General features: G+C 44.3%; 1 protein-coding gene across 4 annotated transcripts in view; it reads right to left on the bottom strand.

Annotated features, from left to right (window-relative positions):
* Nucleotides 1-22821, bottom strand: part of fermt2 (fermitin family member 2) — a 31380-nt gene extending 8559 nt beyond the window's left edge. For 2 of the 4 annotated variants that reach the window (XM_027002402.2, XM_027002403.2), the window contains exons 1-8: nucleotides 22616-22821; nucleotides 21719-21877; nucleotides 11818-12051; nucleotides 5923-6051; nucleotides 4151-4183; nucleotides 1703-1928; nucleotides 1516-1618; nucleotides 890-997 (exon numbers count right to left, since the gene is read on the bottom strand). In XM_027002402.2, coding sequence (XP_026858203.1) covers nucleotides 890-997; nucleotides 1516-1618; nucleotides 1703-1928; nucleotides 4151-4183; nucleotides 5923-6051; nucleotides 11818-12051; nucleotides 21719-21875 — 990 coding nt within the window. In that variant the 5' untranslated portion in view covers nucleotides 21876-21877; nucleotides 22616-22821. The remainder of the gene's footprint in view (nucleotides 1-889; nucleotides 998-1515; nucleotides 1619-1702; nucleotides 1929-4150; nucleotides 4184-5922; nucleotides 6052-11817; nucleotides 12052-21718; nucleotides 21878-22615) is intronic. The other 2 variants (XM_027002404.2, XM_027002405.2) reach the window with 1 other exon arrangement.
* Between the last annotated feature and the right edge of the window lie 1752 nt (nucleotides 22822-24573).

Here is a 24573-nt window from a genome sequence, read left to right as displayed (position 1 = left end):
TGATGCTTCCAGATGGGATTCTCAGACAGAGGCTCCACTGCTCAGCCTCAGTGCGTCTACCCAGAGACAGCCTCCAGGGCCCAGGCAGCCTGAAACCCAACCCCTAGCTTAAGTGCTCCCCACCGTCGACAAAACACGCCGGAGGACTGATGTGGTAAGGCTGGCCAACCTAATTTAACCCCCCCCAAACCCCCTGTAGTCGGCAACTCTGGAGCAAAGAAACCTTAGAGCCCAGATACACCTTGACAAATCCCATGCTGAAAAACGAACAGTGCCGGCTGCTGGAGACGTCCAGGGTGTTAGCTGGGTGGTCCAGGCCTGGCCTGCCTGCCGCCCATAAGACACCCACTCTATATATACACCTGGGGGTTAAGACAGGGAGGCGTTCTCCGATCTTCACACTCAGTTTTCATGATGGTCGGAAATAGCAGGTCCCTCCATAGCCACCGGGACTGCTGAAAGGAGCGGCGAGGCTGGGCCTTGCATTCTTCCTTACACCTTTGCATCCCAGACCGAATTCGCTTATGTTGCCCTGATGTACAGCTCTGACAAACTTCTTGTTTGGTAGTACCAACTGCAACCTGAAATGATGACTTGAGTTTGCAAAAATAAACGGTCATCAACAACCAAAGAATAATTCAGGATGCATCGCCAAACCTGACCAACAGATGCACAGCCTATTTCGTTTATTAACAGTGCGAACAGGCTGGGAGCCCAGTGTAAACACTGCAAGCTCTCTCATCACTGGCTTCCTAAGCAAGCCCAACAGCCTATTATGGCTTTGGAGATGCACCCCCCACCATTTGGCATCCAAACACAGATGTAAAAGTAAAATACACGCACGCACGCACACAAACAAAAGCAATGCTGAGCCTTCATTCTTACTTACCTGGAGGGCAGCAAACATCATCATCTCTTCCTCTGTGCACTCGATTTCCTCCAGCAGGATGGCCCACTTGGCCTGCTCGTACAGCTGGTTTACCCGGATGGCATCATACTGTAGGGGTTGGGAAGAGGCAGCATTAACCCCCAGCTTTGCATGTTTATCCCAGCTGAGCAAACAGGACACCTCAAAGCTGCTTCCTCCACCCTGCACCCACCAGGCCAGCTGCAGCTGCTACCTGAAGGGAGCTCGGTGTAGTGAGCTACTGCATGTGAACACGATGCAAGGCGGGCTACGGGTGCTTAACTCTTGTCTTGTTTGATGATTTCCACTAACCTGGTAATTAATTGACAAATTGAATCCGGTGTGTTTGGGCAGGAAAAAAAAAAAAAACACCCACACAACAATCGGTGGAAACTAGGCATCCTGGATTAGAGTTAGGAGACCCCGCCTTATAACCGCAAAGCTGTCCAAAAACGTAGTTCTTAGCATACCTTTTTGAATGTGGATACTTCCAGTTGCACAACGCAAACATTCAAGACAGCAATTAACTTGAACAAATAAAACTGATAGTGTAGCATAGGCCAACTCTAACAATACAAATTAATAAGCTTAAAAGAATCAGCTCTAACCTTAGGGTTGAGATCAAAAAAGCTATGGTATTTGAACCGCAATAGCAGAACCTCATTCTCCTTAACATCCTGTTCCATCAGAGACCTGGAGGAATCCAGCCACCTTTAGAACACACAAAAGACAGTTATTGCCTGAGTCACCAGATATCAGAGCCCTCGGACATCAGTAGTGCACTACTAGACTTACCCCTGATTAATCTTGGCCTTATCCAGGAGAGATGGTGGTTTGTAGAGCTTAACCAGTATGTCGGGGGAGGAAATGGGCTGACTAACAGCGAGGATGCTGGGATTGCCCTCAGACAAAGGGCTGTCTCCAAACCAGGCAGAGGTGGGGGAGAGTGGGCTGCCATCTCGAGAATCATAAGTGGGAGTCATGGTCTTACTGTAGAGGCCAGGGCTGGAGTAGATGCTCCCTAAAATACAATAAAGGTATTAGCATTACGCTTTCAGTTTATGTAGTTCTTCACAGTATTACACTAAGAATATATTCATGGACAGTTACCCACACATATTAAGCTTAGTCCAGGATTAAAAGGTGATTCCCACCTTTAGCCCAGGACTATGTTTAATTTACATTCATCTTATGTAGCTAGAGTAATCCCAATACAAGCAGTGAGGGAAAACACAAAAGGAACACGGTGCGGTGGCAGCCAATCATGAACACAAACACACACACTGGCTGCTCACAAAGACCAATGTGACTGCAACCAAATGCATAACAACTAAGCAGCACAACTCTACAGGAGGCAGCATGCGGATGCACATTAACAACAGTCTTCAACCTTGGGTGCACACAGCAAACAACCAGAAGCACGGAAGGGTCCTGGAGCTAAGATGGCAGGGCAGTGGCAACATGGCTCACAGCCGAGCACCAGGGAGGCCGAAACTCAGCTGTGCTGAAGGGTTGGGGCGTTCTTCCAAGGATCTTCACATTTATATTTCCACTACACAGGTCCCAAACGTTTTTTTGAACCAAAATCTGTATAACTTTCAATCTCGTCATTTCCCTCAAACACATTAATCTTATACGTTTTCTGTAAATGCTGAATGTTAACTAAAAAAGGAACTCTGTGGTTAATGAATACACATTCCACAACATAGTCTTTTGTTTTAGCTGACTTCTAAAGTTCCTCCTTCTTGAACTTTAAAGCTGTACGCATGACTGTTTGAACTCAACATTAAAATCTGCCACACTGACCACGTTGACACACATGATATTCTAAGCTTAAAAACAACACTTAAGAGACAAAGCACGGTGTAGCAGCCCACACCCTATATTCAGAAAAAAAAGATACTCCAGTAAAGATCTTCTTCCAGTTAGAAGAATAATGCCAGGCATGTGTAATGTGTGCAAGAACCTTCACCTCGACCTATGACAATCTGTGGGTTACTCCTGTGAGGTTTACGTGATATATCTGAAGAATCTGGATGCAGATGGAACAGACTCATGCTATTGTTACCAGCTCCCCAAAATGACTTCCTGTGCTCCCTGCGGTTAAGGTCATAGAAAAACATGCAGTTATCTCCTTGATGCATCATAGGTCTTAACAGGACATTCCACTAGCACCTAAAGGAACAAAAACTGCTTATTCATGGCACAGACATGCCATACTACGGCATACTACGGAACTGACCATAAAAATGATGTGCACGTAAACACGGCCAGTGTCGCCCACTATTATATATCCATAAGTCATAGGTCATAATAATGTGAATATAAAATACAATTTTGCACTGGATCCACTTTACAATGTTTTTCCTCATGGCCCAAGCGAGGGGACATGCAGTGGTCCTGTACCAGTGGCCAGCCCAGCCGCCAGGCCAGCAGTGTGAAGCCACTGCAGCCGTCGTGGCAGGAAGTGGCTTGAGGAGTTGTTGGGGTCATGAGAAACGGGAGAAACCCCAGGCCTTTAGGGAGTCTCTTCTAAACTCTGCAGAAGATAGTCTAGGGGTTTCTGCTCCCCAAAGGAATGCTAGGCTCGCACAGAAGAGCGATAAGGAGTGCGGCAGCGCTGGAGAGAGCGACAGGGCAGGGTGTTGATTCTGCCCAGGTTACCGTGCAGAAACGCAGCCAGCGCAGTCCAGCTTGTAGAAATGTGAGCATGTCCTAAATGGTAGGTAAGAAGACTAAACCACACACCAGGATCCTGTATGCATACAAACAGCTGATCTAAATCAGAATCAGGATGTGCCTATCCCTCTCTGCATACTAGCACATTTCTGCAAAGCATTTCATTTATTTACATTGTATTAATTTACAAGTTAGCAAATTACTCAGCTAGATGCACTGAGCAGTAATGCAGAAAAAAACAAACAAACAAGGAAATGACTAAATCCTGGAAACTGTTTTCTTCACATAGCCTCCTCATTCTGGCCTGACAGTTTCATGTTTGTCAGAGAGGTGAACGTCGGCATAATATTGGGGTTTAGGAAAATGTGAGGGAAAAAAAAAAAAGAAGCAGAGTGAGCACAGCACTTCCTTATCACACATGGGCAAGTGTCCCATGACCATCAGCAGGGTTCCTACACAACCTCTCCTGGGACCTCCTCTGCTCGCCAGCGGGCAGGTGACTGCTTCAGCAGCTGGGTGAGGAGATGTGAAGGAAGCAATGCACAGAGAAACAGGAAGCCTTACCTTTCACAGGTCCGATGTGTATAATCTCAGAGGCTGGAGGAGAGAAGAAGGGAAAAGCAGGAGGAAAAGGAACAAGAGAGAGGACAGATTAAAGAGATTAGCAGGGAAGAGAAAAGGGAAATGTTAAAGAACATGGAGAAAGAATTGAACATCCCATTGATGGAAACCAATCTGAGATCCCAGCGTGTGACTCAGCTTGTCCAAGCTCAACACAGTGAAAATGCATGAAGTCACTAGCAACTGTGATTCAATCAGTGGAGTAAATTTGCCACAGTGGGGAGGCCCACATCTCTGTCAGGGCTCATCATTTTTACCAGCACAGTCAACACTGGGTCTGAGAATCCCAGGATCCTCTGACCCACCTGAGAGAACCACAGCACATGACAGGAGCTACACTGCCCCTTTCAGCTTTAGCCTGAGTGCATGGTGAAGAAAGCCTGCTATTCTCTCTCCCACACACACCCACACACACACACACACACACACACACACACACACACACACACACACACACACACACACACACACACACACACACACACACACACACACACACACACACACACACACACACACACACACACACACGCCTGGAGAGAGATGCAGTAAGCAGAAGGAGCGTGCCCCTGATGAAGGGTAGAGGAGAGCCCCCACCCCTGGCTGCCTGCAACGCAGGGATTCTTAAATCGGCCCACCCAAGCCCTTCCCGGCAGAGAGTAAACAGTAGCACTTTAACTCACTTCCTGTCGAGAGGGAACAGCCCACAGCAGTTTGCGCCCAAGAAACTCCAATTACATCCCCTATGCGTGTCCACTCCTCCCTTAGAAAGAGTCTTTGTGGAGGGAAACATGGAAATCTCTAATAGCCTCCAAACACCATGCAGGACCCCTGCTCTATTCTAATAGGGGTCATGCTGAGGTTAAATGCCAATAGCGAAGGAACAAGAACTAGATTGACAGTGAAGACCCCGGCCCAGAAACAGTGCCGCTGAACAATCAACCCTTCTGCTTGGGCCCCGGGGCCTGTAGGTTGTGCCTGCGTGTGGGATGCCTGTTCTGGGGCCCCAGGGTGGGGCATGTATGGGACAATGAGGTCCATTCATGGAGCCTTGGCTCCAGCTCTGCCTGAGATAGTGGCTGGCCTCGGTGCCTCTGGAAGCAAGCTTGCTTCATCACCGTGGGGTGTAGCTTGATGGCTGCCTGCTCTGTTTCAAAATGGCAGCGTGACCAAATATGTACGGAATCTAAACCATTTGGTCCCCACAGCCAAAGCCCATGCAGTACAATTGCAAATCATATGCTAGTTCCATGCCCAGAGGTTCTTATTGCAGCAATCACTCAGAATAACAAAATCTAATTTGTTTTCCTGCAAGTCAACCACACAAACCAATAGACAGCAACATTACCAAGGACAGAAGCATCTTTCCCATACATTGCTCCACCAACATCAAATCTAAGGCTAAAAGGGTCTCATGTACCCTGCTGAAGGCACATGGCTAACAGCAGGAAAGAGGCTGGCATGCCCTCAGCTAATGAGGGGACTCTACAGAAGCACTTCTGATTCATCAAAACTGGCATCATACTCAGCTGTCATGTCATGGTATAGAAGCCACGGCATGTGTAGTCACTCACACTCACACACACACACACACACACACGAGACTAATATTCTAATGGCCAGTGGCATGTACCTGACCCAGACGTGAACACAGGTAGAGGGAGGCTTATGTGCCCCATCCAGGGGTGAGCACAGGTAGAGGGGGGCACATGTACCTGATCCAGGTGTGAGCAGAGGCCCTTCCAGTTCCAGAGCTTCCTCCTCACATTCCTCCAGCTTTTTCTTCTTCTTCTTGGGGTCACGGGGCTTGCGCAAGAGAGACAGCTCCTCAGGGTGGCGGATATCTACAGCACAAAGGAAGTTATTGTGGTGACAGTCCGGCAGCCCAGCCCACGGAGCACAGCCAGGCAGCTGTGCACAATTTTACATAAAGCCATGCAGTTAGCTAGATTCCTGTGTAAAGATAACACTTAGAGATGGGTTAAATGTAGGCCCACAAAAAAAAAAAAAACCAACACAGCATGCTGGGAGGCCAAAAATGAGCTGAAAAGACCACAGCAAAAGAACAAACAAACACTGGTGCAAAGGTAACAGAACCAGCAGAAATGGCATCTCTCAGACCCCCTCTCTCATTTTCTCTAACAAAGCAAGAGGAAAGGAGTTACTGTTTCTGGGTGGAAAGGATTAATGATATTTCACCATTGATCAGTGTAGAAGTTAAAATTTTGTTTTTGGTTAATTTGGATTAACCTGGTGACCCTGGCATGATCTCTGGAGTAGGCAGTGACCCTGCCAGAGCATGTTCTACTGTTTGCACTTTGCAAACACAACAACTGGAAAACCCAGTTGACAGCCAGCACCCAGATTGCAGTGCTATACACCCTAATGTAACACCACAGCTATGAAAACAAACACAATGAAAACAACATGGTCTGCAAGATCCATAAAACAGCTGCCTTTGGTCATTTAAAAAATTTCTGTCAAGAAATAGTCTGCAAGAAGGCAAGCTACAATCAACAAACCCTAGCAGACAACTTTACAGCGTTTGCGCCACCTGGAAATGATGTAGGACAGAGGAGGATGGGGGCCCTCCTTTGAGTCTTGGTCTCTTCCTCATGCTCTAGGGAGTTTTCCCTTGCCGCTGTCGCCCTTGGCTTGCTCACTGGGGGCTTGGACTCGGACATTTGTAAAGCTGCTCTGTGACAACATCTGTTGTAAAAAGTGCTATATAAATAAATCTGATTTGAAATTGATTTGATGTGGAATGACCCTACTATTCTGACAGTGAATCTCCGCAAAATCAAAATCTAATTCACTGGTAGCACACAGGCAGTGACTGTACCACCCACTACAGGATTGCCAGATTGAAAACAGAAGGATTTTGTAGCCTATTCTCTGCTAGAAGCCTTCTGGGTCAGCGGCAATGGGCAAGGTCCTCCAGCATCCTCCAGCGTCCTCCCAGCACTCCCAGGGTATTCGGAGAACAGAAAGGGGAGCCGGAGTGGCAAGGCAGGGCGGGAAGAGCATTCTCCAGGCCGGGCAATGACGAAAGCAGACCGGTTCTACACCCCCAACCCGCCGCCTGGGCCCAGAGAAGCCATCAATCAGCATTTATAATGAATTCTCTGACATTTAAGAATGCTTTTCACATAGGGAAAGATGCAGCCAGCAGATATTTTTAATGGATAAGAATCTAGCGACTGCAGTTCCAGCTGACACACTGTCTGCGCATATTTGTCTACACAGAAACATTTGGAAGTTTTATTCATTGCTGCCTGGTGTCTTGAGAAGACCTCATTAGTCTGTATTAAGACACTGGTTCAGAACAGCCTGCACCCCACTCCCTTTCCACTGGCGTGCACGCACGTGCGTCGGGGGTATACTGGGGGTGGGGGGAATCTTGGCTTAGCGAGAACTGCTTGTTTAGTTTGTTACTACAGCAAAAGCATTCCAGAGCTTTTAAGAACTACCAGATGGTTGGTAGCGCTCTCTCTCTCTCTCTCTCTCTCTCTCTCTCTCTCTCTCTCTCTCTCTCTCTCTCTCTCTCTCTCTCTCTCTCTCTCTCTCTCTCTCTCTCTCTCTCTCTCTCTCTCTCTCTCTCTCTCTCTCTCTCTCTCTCTCTCTCATGCATGCAGATGAGCAGCAGATCTCTGCTGTCACAGGCTGAATGAGGAACAGTATGAAAAAGTTTAAGCTGTAGAATTTTGCATGTGAACACAGCGAATGAGTCCTCAACTGGCTCATTTGTTGCCCTTCAAACATAGAACCACTGCCCCTTGCACTTACAAACAGGAGGACAAAACCCCAGAGTCAGAAAACGAAGCTTAGTGAAGCTGAGAGTGTGCCGAACTCTACTGCCAGAGTGCACGGAGCTGGTGGGAGCAGCAGCCATCTTAAAGGGAGTAGCTCTCCCCACCCTTCTGACAGATGAGGGGCTAAATGATAATTCTGTACATCTACCACATAAAAGGGGAGAGAAAAAGCTACAGAAATGAGAAGCATGCAGGCTGTAACACAGCCTTCCAAGACAATACAGCACCTGTTAGCACAGCGGGGATACACAACAGCTCCAAAGCAAGTACAATCACTGGATTTGAAAGTATACAACCAACAAAACAACACCCTTTTCCAGGTCAGGACTCAAAGGCTGGACTGTCTGTACCATGTGAAATGTTCTGGCAGCAAGGTATCCAAAATCAGTTAAATGTTTTAAAGAGATTTGTAGACTCAAGACAGCCATAAAAATCCTGGTCATTTGCATTGACCCAGTACTGACTAGACATTCTACTAAATAATTATTCAGAAAGCTAGATCAATTATTTAAAATAATTAGTTCATTTAATTAGTCAATGATATATTGATCAACTTCTCTGTTAAATGATATTAACATCATGTCAGTTACGTTTTCCATTTGAAGTCCTTAATGGGGTCTTAATGGAAGTCCCAGCTAATTTAAGACTATTCTTTCAGTCGTTTTAAAATAAACTGCGCTAGTTCACCACTCATTGTCAGTTATTCGCTGTTCTGGGCATTACAGACTTGTTTTTGACTTATAATTTGCATTTCACTTTACAACATTACGTTGCGAATCAGTGAATCAGTCCGAGGCCTGAAAACGCAGCTCAGTAAAATCACTGAGTGAACGGGAAGGTTTGTGGTCTGGCTGATATCATATAGGAGAGCCTGTCGAGCCTCACAACATTTGACTGCTTACTCCAAACAGCGCTAAAAGATGTCAGCTAGGCCCGGGGACTTTACTCCACGGCTATACGATTTAAAGACCTACACTAACATCTAGATGCAGGACTGCACTGGACCTGGACATGACATTGAGGCTGGACATCTGACTAGCTAGATCGCCTTGCAGCAGGCCTGCAAGAGCAGCTGTGCTGCTGTGTTTGAGGCCCCTCGGCTCTGCCCAGTAAAGCCAGAGTCGCTGCAGGCATCCCCCACACGCGGTCTCCTCAGCAAGCACAGAGGCAGCGGCAGACCGCAGGGGACCCGCTCCGTTGGCTCAGAGAAGCAGCAGGGCTGAAGACCAGCACCCCCTGCCCCAAGCATGCTCCCAGAACCACAGACTTCACCAGAACCACAGCAAATGGAGGCACTTCTAGTCACAATTAATTAATACACTCTCTTTAGAATTAAGAAGACAATATCCAATTGTGGAGAAACAGTTTAGCATAAAAACCATTTAATAGGTCTTGTCTTTTGTTTGAGGTTCATTAGAGCTCTGGAGCATGCTCATCAGGCTCACTGTGACAAAGATGCTTGTTCATAGCTGTATTATACGGCGTGCCAAATGTACAAAAATAAAAGAAATAGCTTGACACTCATTTTTAGCTGATATCTTTTAAACATCTCTACACATTTAGACAGAATAAAATCAGCCTTAGTATTTGCTGTAGAGTTTTCCAAACAATAATAGTTGCAAATATATTTTGTATACTTGCACAATATGGTGAGTGACCAAATTCACCATTTTAAGATGCATTTTTGCTCCTGGTAGAGGTTCCTGTGCCTTTTAATGTTATCACCTTTTTCCATGAAAAACTCACACCATCACAGGAGATGTGTACGTGTTTTCATAATTTCTACATTTGCATTAACATTTAAGATTTAAGATTTAACATCTAAAAGTTACATCTAAAAACATGTAACTATCATTTTAAGCTCTCTTGTTGTCTGTGTGTGACCATAGTACATTGGAACCATGACAAAAGGTCCTGCTTCTAAACCCTCACCACTTCACTGGGCTTTCTGTGACATTTCACAGAAGGGGCCATTTGTTGGCTGAGTGGAAGGACAGAAGCAGAAAGTTAAACAGACTGGCCTTAGAGCCAGCACTCACTGGAGTTAAGCTGTGAAAGAGGACTATTGGCGATTACAAGAATGCACTTAAAGCTCATTGCTACCTAATGCTTTTTTGCATACCGTCCCTGAATGAGTGACGTCTTGCTTAAAGGTTTGTACACTTGCTTCCTTCAGCCAAACTGAGTATGGACACTTGAAAACTAATTGTTGCAATGCTGTAAATTGCTAGTGAAGCGCTAGCAGGCAGCATTCATGCTTGCTTCTCTGCAGACCTGCAATTCAAAAGGTACAAATCGGTACCTGTAACTAAGACATGCACGGACTTTGAGAGAGACAAGTTGGAACAGCTGGACTGAGAGCATGGTACATGGTGGCAGTACATCCACACTGGGCCCAGCTAGTGTCCAAACGTGCAAGTCCACCATTAGCCATTGCACTGGGGGAGTGAACCCAGAGCACTGAGAAACTGCTACTGCATACGCAACTGGGATTTTCTCTTTCTCAAGTGAATCAATTACTGGGTCGGGCAGGCCTGCGAGAGCTGACTGAATGGTCATTGTCTCAGTCTCACACGCAGCTGCAGGGAGAATCCAGCACTCTGTCTGTCTGCAGCTGAGGCCAGTTGGCCGACTGTAAACTTCCTGTCCCATCCAGTTCCTAACGCTGCGAGACGCGCCGAGCATTAGGAGAAAGCCCAGCAAATCATCAAACCAGGAGTTGTGCTGAGCTCATGGAAAAATGCCTTCCAGGCAGAGAGTAATAGAGCACAAGTGCTTCTGTCAATCTCGAAAAAAAGAAGGATCAGTAAAACTGGTGGATCTTAGGCAAATTAGGTGAGAAGAGGAATGAAAGGCAAGATTCCTAACACTTTAAAAAGCAGAACGCAGATATCCAAACGACTTTCCAGCCACCGTAAGTTACCATACGTCACTCAGGCATGCGCAAGTCAGCCAAGAGGGATATGACCTGAATTACTCTGGGGTGAAAATAGATTTATTATGGCAGAGGCAGAAGCATGCCAAACTTGGAGAAGGGCATGGCTATTTTTCCTGGCCCAGGTTTGTCTAGTAACAAACAGAAAAGTCCACTGTATTGTATCAGAAGTTTACCACCTAAGATTGTTAGTTTCTCTTATCATAAAGAGCTCCACAGATACTTTAAGGTGGGGTAAATGACATGTACAACCAAGCTTTAGACAAAATGCACAAAGTGTGTTCAGGTGGCACAGAAAGTAAGAAACATTAAAAGATTTTTTTAATTAAAAAACAAACAAAAAACAACAACAACAACAACAACAACAACAACAATAGCAAAACAACAACAAGCTAAATCTATGGGATCTACTGGAGCAATAAGAAGACCCTATACCAAAAATTTCAGCATGTCCAGATCCCTTATACAGTCAGATGAATTTAGCTAAATTTAACAGTGATTTTAACTTCTAACTGAAAGGGTCAGAGTCTTGTGAGCTAAATATGGACATGGTATAAGAAACTATTAGTCTGCTGTATTGATAAGCAAGCACTGTTTGTGAAATAGGATTTGAAGCCATTTTATGCAGTCTTCCAAATGGCTAACATGTGAGGCCAAATCTTTGAAACTGATGCGGGACCACAAAGGAACACAGCCCATGACAGCCTCGAGGCCGTCAGACAAAAAAAAGCGAAAGGTTTGAAGAAAAGAAGGGAAATAAACACCACCACACACACACACATACACTGAGGTCGTTAACGTGCAGAATATAAGGCCTCCATGAAATGCCATTTCTGCTTGGGAAGATAGCAAGGTGCACTTACTGAAAGTTTTGCAGATGTCAGACACTGCCTTGAAGACACGGTCGGAGAAGTTCACCTTGACCTTCATGTGCTTCATGTTGGGCAGCTGCAGACGCAGCAGCTTGTGCTGTGGCGTGAAGAGCAGGCGGGCGTCTGCCTGGATGCCGTACTTATCCAGCGTCCAGTGAGTCTTCAGCAGCCATGTCTTCTTCTTCTCCCACCACAACGCGTGGTCCGACCAGTCTTTCTTCACATCTACACACACACACACACACGAAAAAGCTGATGAGAGGAACCCAGCAGAGCAGCTGACCAAAGACTAGGAAAAAGAAGCGGTCAGATGAAACGGTGTGGTAAATTCAGACTGTTGAGGGCAAGGGGAGGTAAATACTGATAACGAGTGAGATAGAACGAGAGAGACTGATTAACGACTAAACTAAATATGCCATTTGGAAAGCAGAAAGAGCCATAGTTTTAACAATGCCAGGGCGACACTACCTGGTTGTGGGTACTTTAGCAGTGTCTCTGCAGCAGGGGATGCATTTACAGGTGAGCTTGAGCAGAGAGGCCACAGCAAGCACAGGGGCCGGGGGAGCAGAAGAGAGATGTCGCTTGCGTCACGCAGCGAGGAGATCAGGTTCAAGCCTTTGCGTTTGTTCCGGAGGCCAACTGTAGTCTCTGTAAGTGGAGACCTTGCACCCAAAACCTGTTTGTCTCCCTGCCACTGAAGGCTGACAATGGCAGAGCAGGGCTGCTTACAAGAGTGGCATAGCAACCACTGCACAACCTCTGAGGAAAGCCCAAATCCACAGGGATTAGCGGGCCTCAGAGAAAGCTGGCCTTCCTGCTCCCTGCAGGCCAAGCTAAGTCTGCACAGGGCCTTAACACTGAGGGCTCTTCAAGGGGAGAAGTCAGACGCCTTCCGCCACACTTCTAAGTGACTGAGTAATGGGGTAGTTTGTGGATGGATAATACAAATTTTCACTGTAATAAGCCCAACCCTCTCGTGTTTATTAAAAACAATAAATGGAGAACTACACAGACTGATTCGAACATCATGCCGGATAGTGTAGAGACATCTGGAAACAAACAGGCCAATGAATCACTAAAATGAATAACCCTTCAGAATTAACAGACAAAACTGGCAGTGCGGTAAACCTGATACATGCCCGAAGTAGTGGATGTTCCCGCTCAGGCGCTGACGTCAGCATTCCGCCACCATTTCATGCACACAGAGCGACGAACACGAACCTCAGCAGTGTCCAGTATCTCTTCTGGCCTGCGTCTTTCCCTAAGTGCTTCTCCCTAAACCCCCCTCCGCTTCACTGCTCTCCACTCTAGCAGCTACTGACTCAGAGTTTCTCTACCACACTGCTGGCACTGCAACCTTCAGACACGGACCTCACTAAACCACATTGTTTCCATTTAAGCTAAAGCTTCTTCTGCTCTATAGCTACAGTCTGTGGTGGCAAAAGCTGCATGCATCTCTAGACCTCCTAACGCTGAAGTGGTGGCAATTACCGCATATAGCTGAGTCCTTAGGAAAAATCGGTTAAAGGTTAAAGTCACCTCTGAAACAAACTGGAAAATGAGCATATAGAACGCGTCACGCCTGGTGAAGGCAGAAAGAGCAATGAGTGGCTAGGTTGTGTTCTCTGTGATCTTTAGAAGTTCCAACCACCAGTTCTTAAGTGCTGTGACCCCATGACTCCACTGGCCAATTCAGAGGCATGGTGGCACTGAAACATTCTAGCTATAGAAGCTCAGTATGTGGGTGCAGCAGTCGGGTGATGCAGGGTTCACACCAGCCATCACCACAGCTTAATGGAGTCATCCTCTAAAAGTGACTACTGCTTATGTCAGTCATACCATGCAGAAGCCTTAGGGGAAATCCTCCAGTCTGCAAAAGAGGAACTTTCCAAGAGAACATCTGCACTGACTTTGCCTAGCCATCATGATTTTTTAGTTAATTTCCAGCTTTTTAAACACTAAAGATAAAAATCTACTTTCAGCTTATATAATAAAAGATAACAGTATTCCTATAGTGGGCAGTTTTTTGGCAATAGCTGAATGTGGTATATAAGGTGTGTGTGAGCAACTTCCCCACACTGTATGAATACCTGCACTGGTGCTACAGGCCTCAGATCCCAGCAGCCACTGAAAGCATACTTACTCACCTATTGCCACAAACTCCACTACAGAGAATACTTCATTTACGCACTTCCATGATGGGAGCTTTGCACTCTTGTATTGTGAGCAAAGTGGGTCCCTATCCAACATGTTCAGCTCAGGTTAACAAAACAATCTCTTTTGTTTAAAGCAGCTGCATAACATCTAAGGCGTTCACTTAATGAAATCACCATTACTCAGATAACAGCACCTTCAAAGAAAATTAAAGTCTTGATCACTCACTGATCACTTGTGTGCTGTAGGGATCCTAAGATTGCATAAGACTGGGCACGTGCATGCATGTCTGTGGTATGGGTGGAGCTGCCTCATCTCTACATGGCATGAAAAAAAGAGTACACCCTAAAGTGATGTGCTACTATAACTGGAGCTAGGAAAGAAAGACACTCCATCAATTGCTCTTGGCAGCATCATTTAAATTCTAGTCTTGATCAGTGTGCTCAGCTATACTGCATGAATAACCTCGCACGCACACGTGCCCACAGCCCCTGGCATATTCCCCATGGCTCTCCACTTCCAGTTCCCTTCCTGACAACACTACGACGGACGCGGAGGGGGACGACCCAACCGTCATCAATCAACAAGCCTGAAGAAAACCTGGTAATCTGATCTGTTGCAGGCCAGTGGTGTGTCCCAGCTAAAAATACAGGCTGCCAGGGCATGACGTAATGCTGTAGATCAATGAAAGCAGGGTTAAGTAATTGGGTGTGTAGAATGCAGAGCTGCAGCTAGATGTTTTATGACCTCTGCAGGCGCACGGGCAAACTGGTCCATCCTCCTCCGCCTCTCCACTAATGACTCATCTGTGTGTTCGACTGTCAAAGCACAGCACAGTTCCCCTACAGTGGGTCTTACACATTTAACTAATAAAGATAGGCACTGTGCATATTCCTCATTAAAAAATAAATTAATAAAAAACGTACCAATTTAAAGGCAGACAGCACTGCAGAAACAGTGTGGTTTTCCACATACGCAGAGGGCTTTAAATTAGTGTATACACACAAGAGATTGTTGCTGAGACCTGAAGCATTAGAGGAGCATCAGATTCTGCTTATACAGATTATGAGTGAAATATTCTGAAAAATACATTTCCAAAATGTCTAGAGTGGAACAGACATCCTAAAGCAAGCCAGGCATTGGGGGAGGGGGGCACGACGATGCACCGAGAAACAGCACACACATCCCGTACTAATGGGGTGCATGCGCAACATTACCTACTGCTAATGGTGGCTTGAAAGAGTTCTTTGTGCAGCAGACCATTTCAAGGGTCCCATCTATGTACAGGGTAGAGCTAAGTGTTTGATGTATTGAAAAGTAGCCAAAATCTCTCAGATAGCAGGTACAAAATCAACAACAAACACTGATTATTGATACACCATGAGGGGATCGATTGAAAGCACCGCTGATGCACTTTAGTACAGACAAGTTCTCAAACGCAGGCAGTTTTGCCTGGAACAGGCATCGAACTGAGCTACTTATAAAGGCAGATCAATGGCAAATATGTCAAGCAGGTTTAGATTAAGGCTGAAATACCCAGGAGTGCAGGATCCATTCATCCTGTGATGTTCCCCATTCTCTCAGTCATTACTGTTCTGTTACACGTTCAAGTATAATGGAATCACACACACGCAGGCGCACACGGTGGGAAGGGCTAATGGTTTGCATCAGCTGATAAAATTGGCTAAAGGTTAGTCACTCTGGGCACTTGTGTTTCCCTGGCAACTACTCACACACTCTAGAGGTAGTGCTGCGTGTGTTATATTTCAATGGAAGACAAAGACCAACACATCCTGAACAGATAAAATAGATAGTATTCCCTGTGCTGTCTCTATGAATAAGCATACTGCATATGACAGCCATTATCTCTTTGGGGCAAGGGCCAGGAAAACAATGTGACAATGCATTTTGTGCTGTCAGACAATTAGGCATGCATGAAGCACAGTAGATGTAGAATCAGTATGCTGATAGACATCTAGAGTCTTGTGGTCTGTGTCACGCAACAGGAGAGATTACATCAGTGGCACTGCAATATACACAGGCAAGAGAAAGAATGCTAAATAAGCATGAAAAATGGGCTTCATTTTACATAATCAGCGAAAAGAAAAATATGCATGATACCAATTACAGTATTAGGCAAGTACATTTCCATTTTGACACCACATCACTTTGGGGGCTCTGATCATAAAGGTGGAGTAAATCTTACCAAGTAGTATTTGCGTGTTACTACAATCACATCCATTGGTATATTTTGTATTTTCACAGCAGCAATATAAATTTACCAAGCCAATGAGTTTCTTCTAAAGAAACAAAACAAAATGCTAATATAAGCCACTCTGACGTAAAAAAAAAAAAAAAACCTATTGATACATTTTAAAAATAAAATGTCAAAATCACCTACTAAGTCTACTAATTAGATATGCAAAAACTGAAATAAATGACAAAAAAAACATACCCAAAAATGATGACTCGGTAAAATTTTCTAGTTACAATTCAAATGGAATTCTCCTAAGAGACTAACTCCACTGGACACGCCAGCATAGCAGATCGGGTCTTCCTACATGTTTAGTCTTTAGTAACAAAGTTAGGTTCTTGCTGAGAGCTATAATCAGACTGGTCACAAGGTATTATACAACTCCCACAATATACTTTGGTGTTCTGTTTTCAGCTCACCACCAACAGCCAGTTTGACTGAGAAACAATGTAAACTGCATCTTTACATGAATCATGATCCAGCAGATGCCAAATCAATCAAATGTTAATCCTGAGTGCACCATAACCTCCACAATGTTGCAGTCTGAGAACCACAGTACTATGACTCAAATGAACCCGAGCCCCTTCTTCATGCCTTCCTCAGTGCCGTGTGATGTACTATTCACTGAGGGTCACGGTCACCCAGTGAGCAGCCCTGATCAATAACTGTGCCTCTAATATCATTTTCAGACACTCAAAACTCCCTGAGGACAAATGCATAGATCCCATCAACCAGACCAGGAGGGGAAGCAGAAACCCCACACAACAGCAAGAAATGCATCACCTTTTCAAACAAGCTCAAAGCTCCTCTCTGGCGCTACGCCACAAGCCCCGAGCTTACACTCTGGAGCCTGAGGATCAGAATGGGGTACAGCTGGACCCAGGAGAACCCACCATTCCAAAACCAGTTGAGGCGGCATGGCTTTCCCAAATACCCGTCAGCAGTTGTTTGGGTGTGCTGGTGAACACAGGAACAAAACATCACACGTTTTCAGTTTTAAGCTTTCGAATCAACCTATTGCTCAAATTATAGCCATCAACTATGTTAAATGTATAATTCACAGCATGTTAAAGTCTATGCATCTCTACAAAATGTACCCCTTTCAGGTTAATAATCATTTTTTGAATGCATTATTTTTACAGTGCAAAATCTCAGTCAGAAATGGGTTGGGGGCTGAGGCAATAAGATAAGTTTTTCTTCTTAAGAACATTGTTATATCCTAATATTTTAATTAGGGAACAAAAAGTGCATCTATCCCCATTTTCCAGCTTTATACAATTATCTGCTAGACTTAAAATCTTATAATTGTATTACCCAGCATCTCAAGGACACAAACCAATGCCAGAGAGGTCCCACAGGCCTAAAATGCGGAACAGATGAGGTCTACCAACCATATCCGGCCTCCCTGATTGGTCTCAGAGTTATGATTTTCATCAGGAAGCTTCCAATGTCAAGACATTCAACATCGAGCTGCCTTGCTTAGTGAAATAGAGGGGCAGACAGTTTTATTCTGGGTGGAGACTTCCAACAGGAAAGTCCAGAAGTTGCCTCGATGGAGGATGTGATAGGATGTACCCTTTATAGGCAATCTTAAAATCCCTTATCAAACATCAAGTTAAGATTTCTCCATTGCGGTGGATGCTTTTATCTTTCTATTTTTGGAATAAAAGATTCTAGAAGGAATCTTGTTTTACTTCGTATTCAGAAGTTTTAGCATATTCCAGCCTCAACCTTCAAAAATGAAGAGGGAGAAAAGGCCATTAATCAGAGAATGAGGCTTTAAGTCCAAGAAATCTCAGACATTTTAGGAATCTAAAGCTCTGCAATGTAGGAGCTCATGAACTGTCAACCAAAACCCAATTTCTAATAACATGTGAAAGAGGAGCCATGTGATTTTGTTTTTGCTAGGAGAGGGGATCAGGCCAAGTGAAACAACTGGACCAACAGGAAAACAAAACACAAAGTATCACGGCCGGATTTGATCAAGGCAACAGGAAAGCAATGCACTGGGAAGGGCTGTTACTTAACCTAACTACTTCCTCTGTAATAGATTAGAGAACCTGGGGACACAGCAGTATCCCCTGGCCATATACATCAGCTTACAGAAGCAGAACGTTGGCAGCACGAAGATGAAAGAGGAAACGCATGGCCCAAGTATAAATTAAAATAGTAAATCAATAGAACAATATGAGCAAGTGTATCTGGCAAAAATCTTTCCTACTAGCAGAAAATAAAACAAGCATAAGGAATTCTGGGAAAACTTACAGGCTCCAAAAAACCCCTAAAACATGATGAAAAAACAAAAAACAAAAAAACCCAACAAACTACACAGGAACCGATGCATCCTGTGTTAAATGGCGCCCATTTCCTTGAAAGCCCCTGCTCCATTGTGTATGGTGGGCCATCTTCACCTCTCTCCAACACTTGGGAGGAAGAAAGCAGAGTTGCTTGCACAAATGGAGAATTACACACTGAGGCTAAGTTTGTCAGTGGGGGTGGGGGTGTGTCTTTATAAGTCACTTAATTTGTTTTGTCTGGTCTTCAGGTATGCAATGCTTCCTCATAAGACTAGATGATGATGATGATGATGATATGTCTCCTCATTTTTAGAGGAAACAATGACAAAAAATAGCAGAAATAGAAAGAAAAAAAAATAGTGGAAAAATAGCACTCAGGTCTAAAAAAGGAGTAATTCACGGTAAGCCAAAAGCTGGAGAGAAGCAGAGAGCTGAAGCAGGCAGCAGAAAATACCGTGATGACGGCAGTGTCCAGGGAACATGCCAAACCTGGGAAGTCATTTCCTTCTTCAGCAGAAGACTTTTATGGAATTCTGTTAGAGCATCTCACGTCACACAATTGGGGCCCAGCACACATGACCCCAATCCCCTCAAACCCCTTTCCCAACAACCTTCTGTATAGTTCGACACATCACAAATAGAAGGCTAACGGATTAACCTGCCACGACTCTATTCATTTTATTGTCTGATGAAAGTTTGGCAAACATTTGTAGCAAATGGCGTTGACCCAATGGCAAATGCCTCGTAAAGCACACTCCAAAAGATGCCTCCTTTCTTTGCCCACCCTCTGATGTTATCTCTGTTATGAGAGAGGAGGTTCCCTTTCCCATCCTAATCAGTCTTAAAGAGGACAATTCTGCACTATATTCTCCATCTGACAAGCGGGGGCAGCGTCTGCTCAATGACAGACAAGTTCTAAAGGCACCCCGTTTCAGACAGGATTTCTCATTCATACTGAGCGCTCACAGAATCTTTACAAAATGTCCAAGTTTCATTTAACAATGCTATCAGGAAAACGGAGTTCAATAGCGAGACAATCCTGCCTCAAAGAAAAGTTATTAAAGAGAAGCCATAGTCATGCAATAGACTCCATATGAAAGATAGGACTGATCACAGCTTATACAGCAAAATTGGAATGTTTCAGCTTCATGTGGTACTTCATGTGGCCAGCATTCCTGATCAATAAACCTTAAATAATGCTCTCCTGAAAAGATCTGGCGGAAACAGCCACCCTAATCAATAAGCCATTTTGCTGCCAGTCATGTTTAAATTAATTAAACTAGACACTGAGGGATACACTAGTACCAAATCTGAGAGATCACATCCGTGCAGAGGAACACAAGCACGTTTTCTATTTTATACCACACACACACACACAAACATTTTTTATCTTATCTTATCTACAATGTGAAAAAAGCAAAGTAGTGCAACAGGGTTGCAGGGTGACCTAGCAAAGCCCTTCACTGACTTAAAAGACAAGCCGAGCATGTCAGTGGGAGAGGACACACCACAACTGGCAGGGAGCGTGTGCATCTACACGAGTCTCTTCAAAGACTGACCCGCTGGACGAACTTCTCAAATGAGTACCAATAAGCAACAAGGAACCCACGACAAAAGAGAGTCATCTGACCTCTGCCCACCAATCACAGTGTTCATAAGAACATGTGATAGCATTCACATGAGGACAATTCAAAGGTGCTTGTGCTTGTATAAGCAACAATGTCACAGAGGGTGAAGGCAGAGATTAAAACAAGGTCAATGGCTGAAAGATTCTGTGACCCGACTCTCCACCACAAGCCTACCAAATCAAAAGAGCCCTGGGACAATAAATGCTCTTATGCAATGTCTTTGCCGACATATTTTCAACATTTGCATTTGATTCATACACATGCAACACTAATTTCTACATTTCTGTAAATGTTGCAAGGTGCAAACCATTATGTCAGGGGAAAAAAAAGGCACCAGCTTCATCCAAAATCCTCCACTTGCGAATGCTCTTTACCAACATCCACAGCTGAGATATGACACAGGACAAGAATGCATCACGGTTTGACATTGAACGCGTCACGCCAACAGAGTGACGACATGGTGACCATAGCCTCGCCATGCATTTTTTCTAAGTGAAAAAACAGGTTTGACGCCGAGCATAGGAGCTTCGGAGCATGTAGAATATGGCTTAGGTGTTCTCACATTCATGTACCCTCAATGGTGCACATGAGGTCTTCCTGCTAGGGGTTAATCATTGCCAGGGGTTGTAGCCCAGTACCACTCTCATACAAACACTGCCGAGTCCTCAAATGTTTACTGGGTGTTGCGTGCCAGTTCAATAACCTGTGGTTGACTAGACAAGTACAGAGGGCATGCTCACGAGTATACTACATGCTAAACTATGGACTGATTACAATTTTGCTTAACCCAAGTTTGCTTCACTGATCAGAGAGGACAGGTAGAGGTCACAGGTGAAAGCCAGTCAAACCACAGTGCTTTTAAAAATATGTAGCCACCACATCACAGAAAATGCACACACATTCAGCATTTCCCCAAAGCATTTCTGAAACACCAATACTGGATTGCTACTGCAAAATGTAGGCCATGTGGGCAGTCTGGTCTGCTTGTTTCTTTTCTGTCGTTCTTTTTTACAGCATCCTACGAACTGGTTAGACAGGATTATCAAAACGATATCCATTTAACATTCCAGCTATGGGCCCAAGATTTCTGTGTTCCAACACAGACTTCGCTAGAGGACAATAATGAACAAAGCCTACAATTAATCATCAGTTTTATTCATAAAGGGCACAAAATAACGAGATGAGCACGCCAACTTGCAGTACAACTGATGTGGAGCATCTACAAGGGCCTCAGTCAGACTGATTTATCGATCAAGCAAAGGTCTCACTATTCGTCAATAAACTTACGCTTCACTCATACAAAATTACAATGACAAGTAACATCACTTAGGAAAACAAGCCACCATGTAGAATTTTCGAGAAGCTTTATACCCTTCTTTGTGTGTCTGCATTCACTGCTGAACTGTAAACTAAGACTGCCGTGATGTGAATTGCTGTTTCATGCTGATCAACCTGTGCTCTGAGCCCCAGACTAGCCGCTCCTGAAGACTGACCTTCAGTGGAATGAGCTCGATAGTGACCGTTAGCTAAGAGTAATTTGCAGGGACACAAGCGCTTACCAAGTTTCTCAACAAGCTTCAGCATGACTCCGCCGATATGAATTTCTCCGGTAACTCTCAAAGAAACGTCCCTGTTGAGGTCAGTGACGTGCATCTTCAGTTCCCACGTCCCGTCAGCGTAGCAGCCATCGGGCATCCGTATACCGTCCAGCGCCATCCCTAAAAAACACCGCAATCAGTAACGGCGACGGCGGGATGCTTCATGAGACAGCTGTCAAAGCTCTTTGGGTCATTTACCTAGCAAAGAGTTTTAACAACTAACCAAAAGAGCAGTAACACTATTGAATACCGTTGAAAAAAAAAAGATCGTAAAACATTTCAGTACGAGATACTACTCGAGCTTTTAGTTTGTAAATCTTGAAAAATGAGGATGTTCAGAACTAAAACATATCAATCTAAAACATGTTGGTAGTGAATGGAAGCCATAGGTGTATGATTAACTCATCTGAGCTTTTGTACGAAAATCGACCAGGCTAAACTAAGATGTGAATCGAAAATAAAACAACAAAAAGGTGATAATAAATGAATATGGTAGCATAAACCTGCTGCGCCTTTATCGGAGCGGTTCACCTGCGAGGCCTCTACTATCTAACGGGAAAAGCGACGGTAAGAAATAGACTCTGGCTGATTACGTAAGCAGCCCTGCTTCGCATAGACCTCAGATTGAAAACTCTCAGGTCAACTGCTAGGGTACATGTGTTTACCGTCTTGTACAGAAACAAAGGATAAAAGTTGCATAGAACAAATGTCTAATGAACAATGAAATGATATGTTTTTTTTAGAAAGAAAATCAACGCAACACAATTACATCTTCAGTCTGAACGCAGAACGCGCAAAAAGCTAAGTAAAGAGGGACTGCGTTTTGAGAACGACGAAATTATAATAGCGTTCACTCACCTTCACAAGTAAAGTAAACCAAATCCAAAAGTGCCACTTAAACTTCCAACGTTGCAATGATTGAACTGCTTTCCTTTTTAAATCATGTATTCAATTCTACCATGGAGAAAATTTCCAAAGAATTGGTCCAAGTCCCGCAAACTACCTCCTAGGGGTTGAAGCTAATGGAGTCCAGCGTCCGCCTCTTTCTCCCTCCCTCTCTTTCTCTCCACCAGATAACGTCACTCACTGCTCCAATCCCACTTTTCCTTTCCAACGGTCCGGGTCACTTCAGCTTGGCCACTTCCCCTCGCCCCCTCTGTGCTCATCATCTCCATGTAGCTTACGACTCTTTGTCTAAATTGAGAAATGGGTTTTTTCCTCTTATAGAGAATGAATCAAAACTGAAGTTCCTACTCCACCCTACGACTCTGGATATTTAAAGATCTGAGTTAAGTGACAGACCCCTTGATTACTAGTCGATGTCGTCAATATTTTAAATATGGTCATATTTTAGGATCAGCTTGTATCATGTCAACGAGTTTACGAAAAGCTTTGCAACAGGTCAAAATATCCAGAGTTAATACGGTATTTCACTATAGAGAATCGTTTATTGACCGCTGTGACTGTGACTTCCTTTTATGGAAATAATTCTAGCGGTCCGGAAAACATTTTCAAGGATTTGTTTTGGGAGTTACGCACAATTAATGACCCCCAAAACTCCCACTGATGTATTTATATTGGATTACCATGGTTACCATGGTTGTAGTGTAGGTTGGGGCTGTAAATGTTGAGTGAAACCCAATCTTCTTCAATTATTGTACATCAATAAAATTGGCATGCTTTTGTCTCAAAATAAAAAATAAAACAAAAAACATTTATTTAAACCTCATATGCTACTCTGTAGTTATGATTAGAATTTCACATAACCCAAATTTTTCAGGGTAAATCCACTTATTTCATGCACTTAAAAAAAAAGTCTAATAAGAAATTAGCCCATTATTAATTAAATACAAATTTCAATTCAGTAATCTAAAATTGAAAATTATTAGAAACTCACTGATGAAATTAAAATGAAAAACAGACATCCTACTGTTTAAATGAATCTAAATGAATATACTTATACTATAGTATAGCATAATACAAAAGGGGTGAAGATTCTAGCAAATAAGAGCCATATGGAGTGATTTCTTTATTCCATTAGCTGTTCTCCCCTGCACTGTGGTGTGCTAGCAGGCCTCGTGAGATGGGCCAGCAAAGCATGAATCATCAGGACTGCTGGCTTCTCCAGTGCAGGACCTTCATCAGCCCAAGAATGTGGGCCGCAGCTTCGGACTGCATCAAAGCGATTTATAACCTCTCCCCCTGCTGCTCCGACCCCCACCGCAGTGTCTAGCAACAGGGGCATTGCCTTTTATAGGCTGTGTTTTAATTACGGTGTAAACAGTGGGTAAGATGGAGTGCAGGAGGGTGAAAGGAGGGTGGATGGGGACAAGCCTGCCAGAGGAGCTCTCACTGTGAGTCACACTGGAGCGGAGAGGCTGCCACATGGAGGAGTGGTGATGTCACACATGGACCTGTGGAACGCTACGCCAGTGGTCAACATCTGTTAGAATGTAAAACAAAAAAGAAAAGAAAACAAAAAAAAATACTGCTCGAAACACTGATTGTTTCTATGGCTTTCCACTTGACAAGGTTTTCCCAGCAGCAGATGTTCCTAAAATATGCTCTTTAACAGATTGTGAATCCAGCATTGAGGGATTAGCATTTAAAGGACTGAAAAAGGGAACAGAAAATGAATATACTTAAAATTTGGGGCTGGGCTAATGGTGAGATCATTATTGGCATCATGAAAGACCAAAGAAAAACACTGCATGCCTTGCCATCTGGTGGCCTGAACAGGACAGTACTCCACTCCATGCTCACAGCTCTAACCCCATGTTAAGGTTTTAGTGCTTAGCACTTGTGAGAGCCACATG

Source organism: Electrophorus electricus, chromosome 13, assembly GCF_013358815.1.
Source record: "Electrophorus electricus isolate fEleEle1 chromosome 13, fEleEle1.pri, whole genome shotgun sequence".
Taxonomy (NCBI): Eukaryota; Metazoa; Chordata; class Actinopteri; order Gymnotiformes; family Gymnotidae; genus Electrophorus; species Electrophorus electricus.
This window is presented reverse-complemented; position numbering and strand designations above follow the sequence as displayed.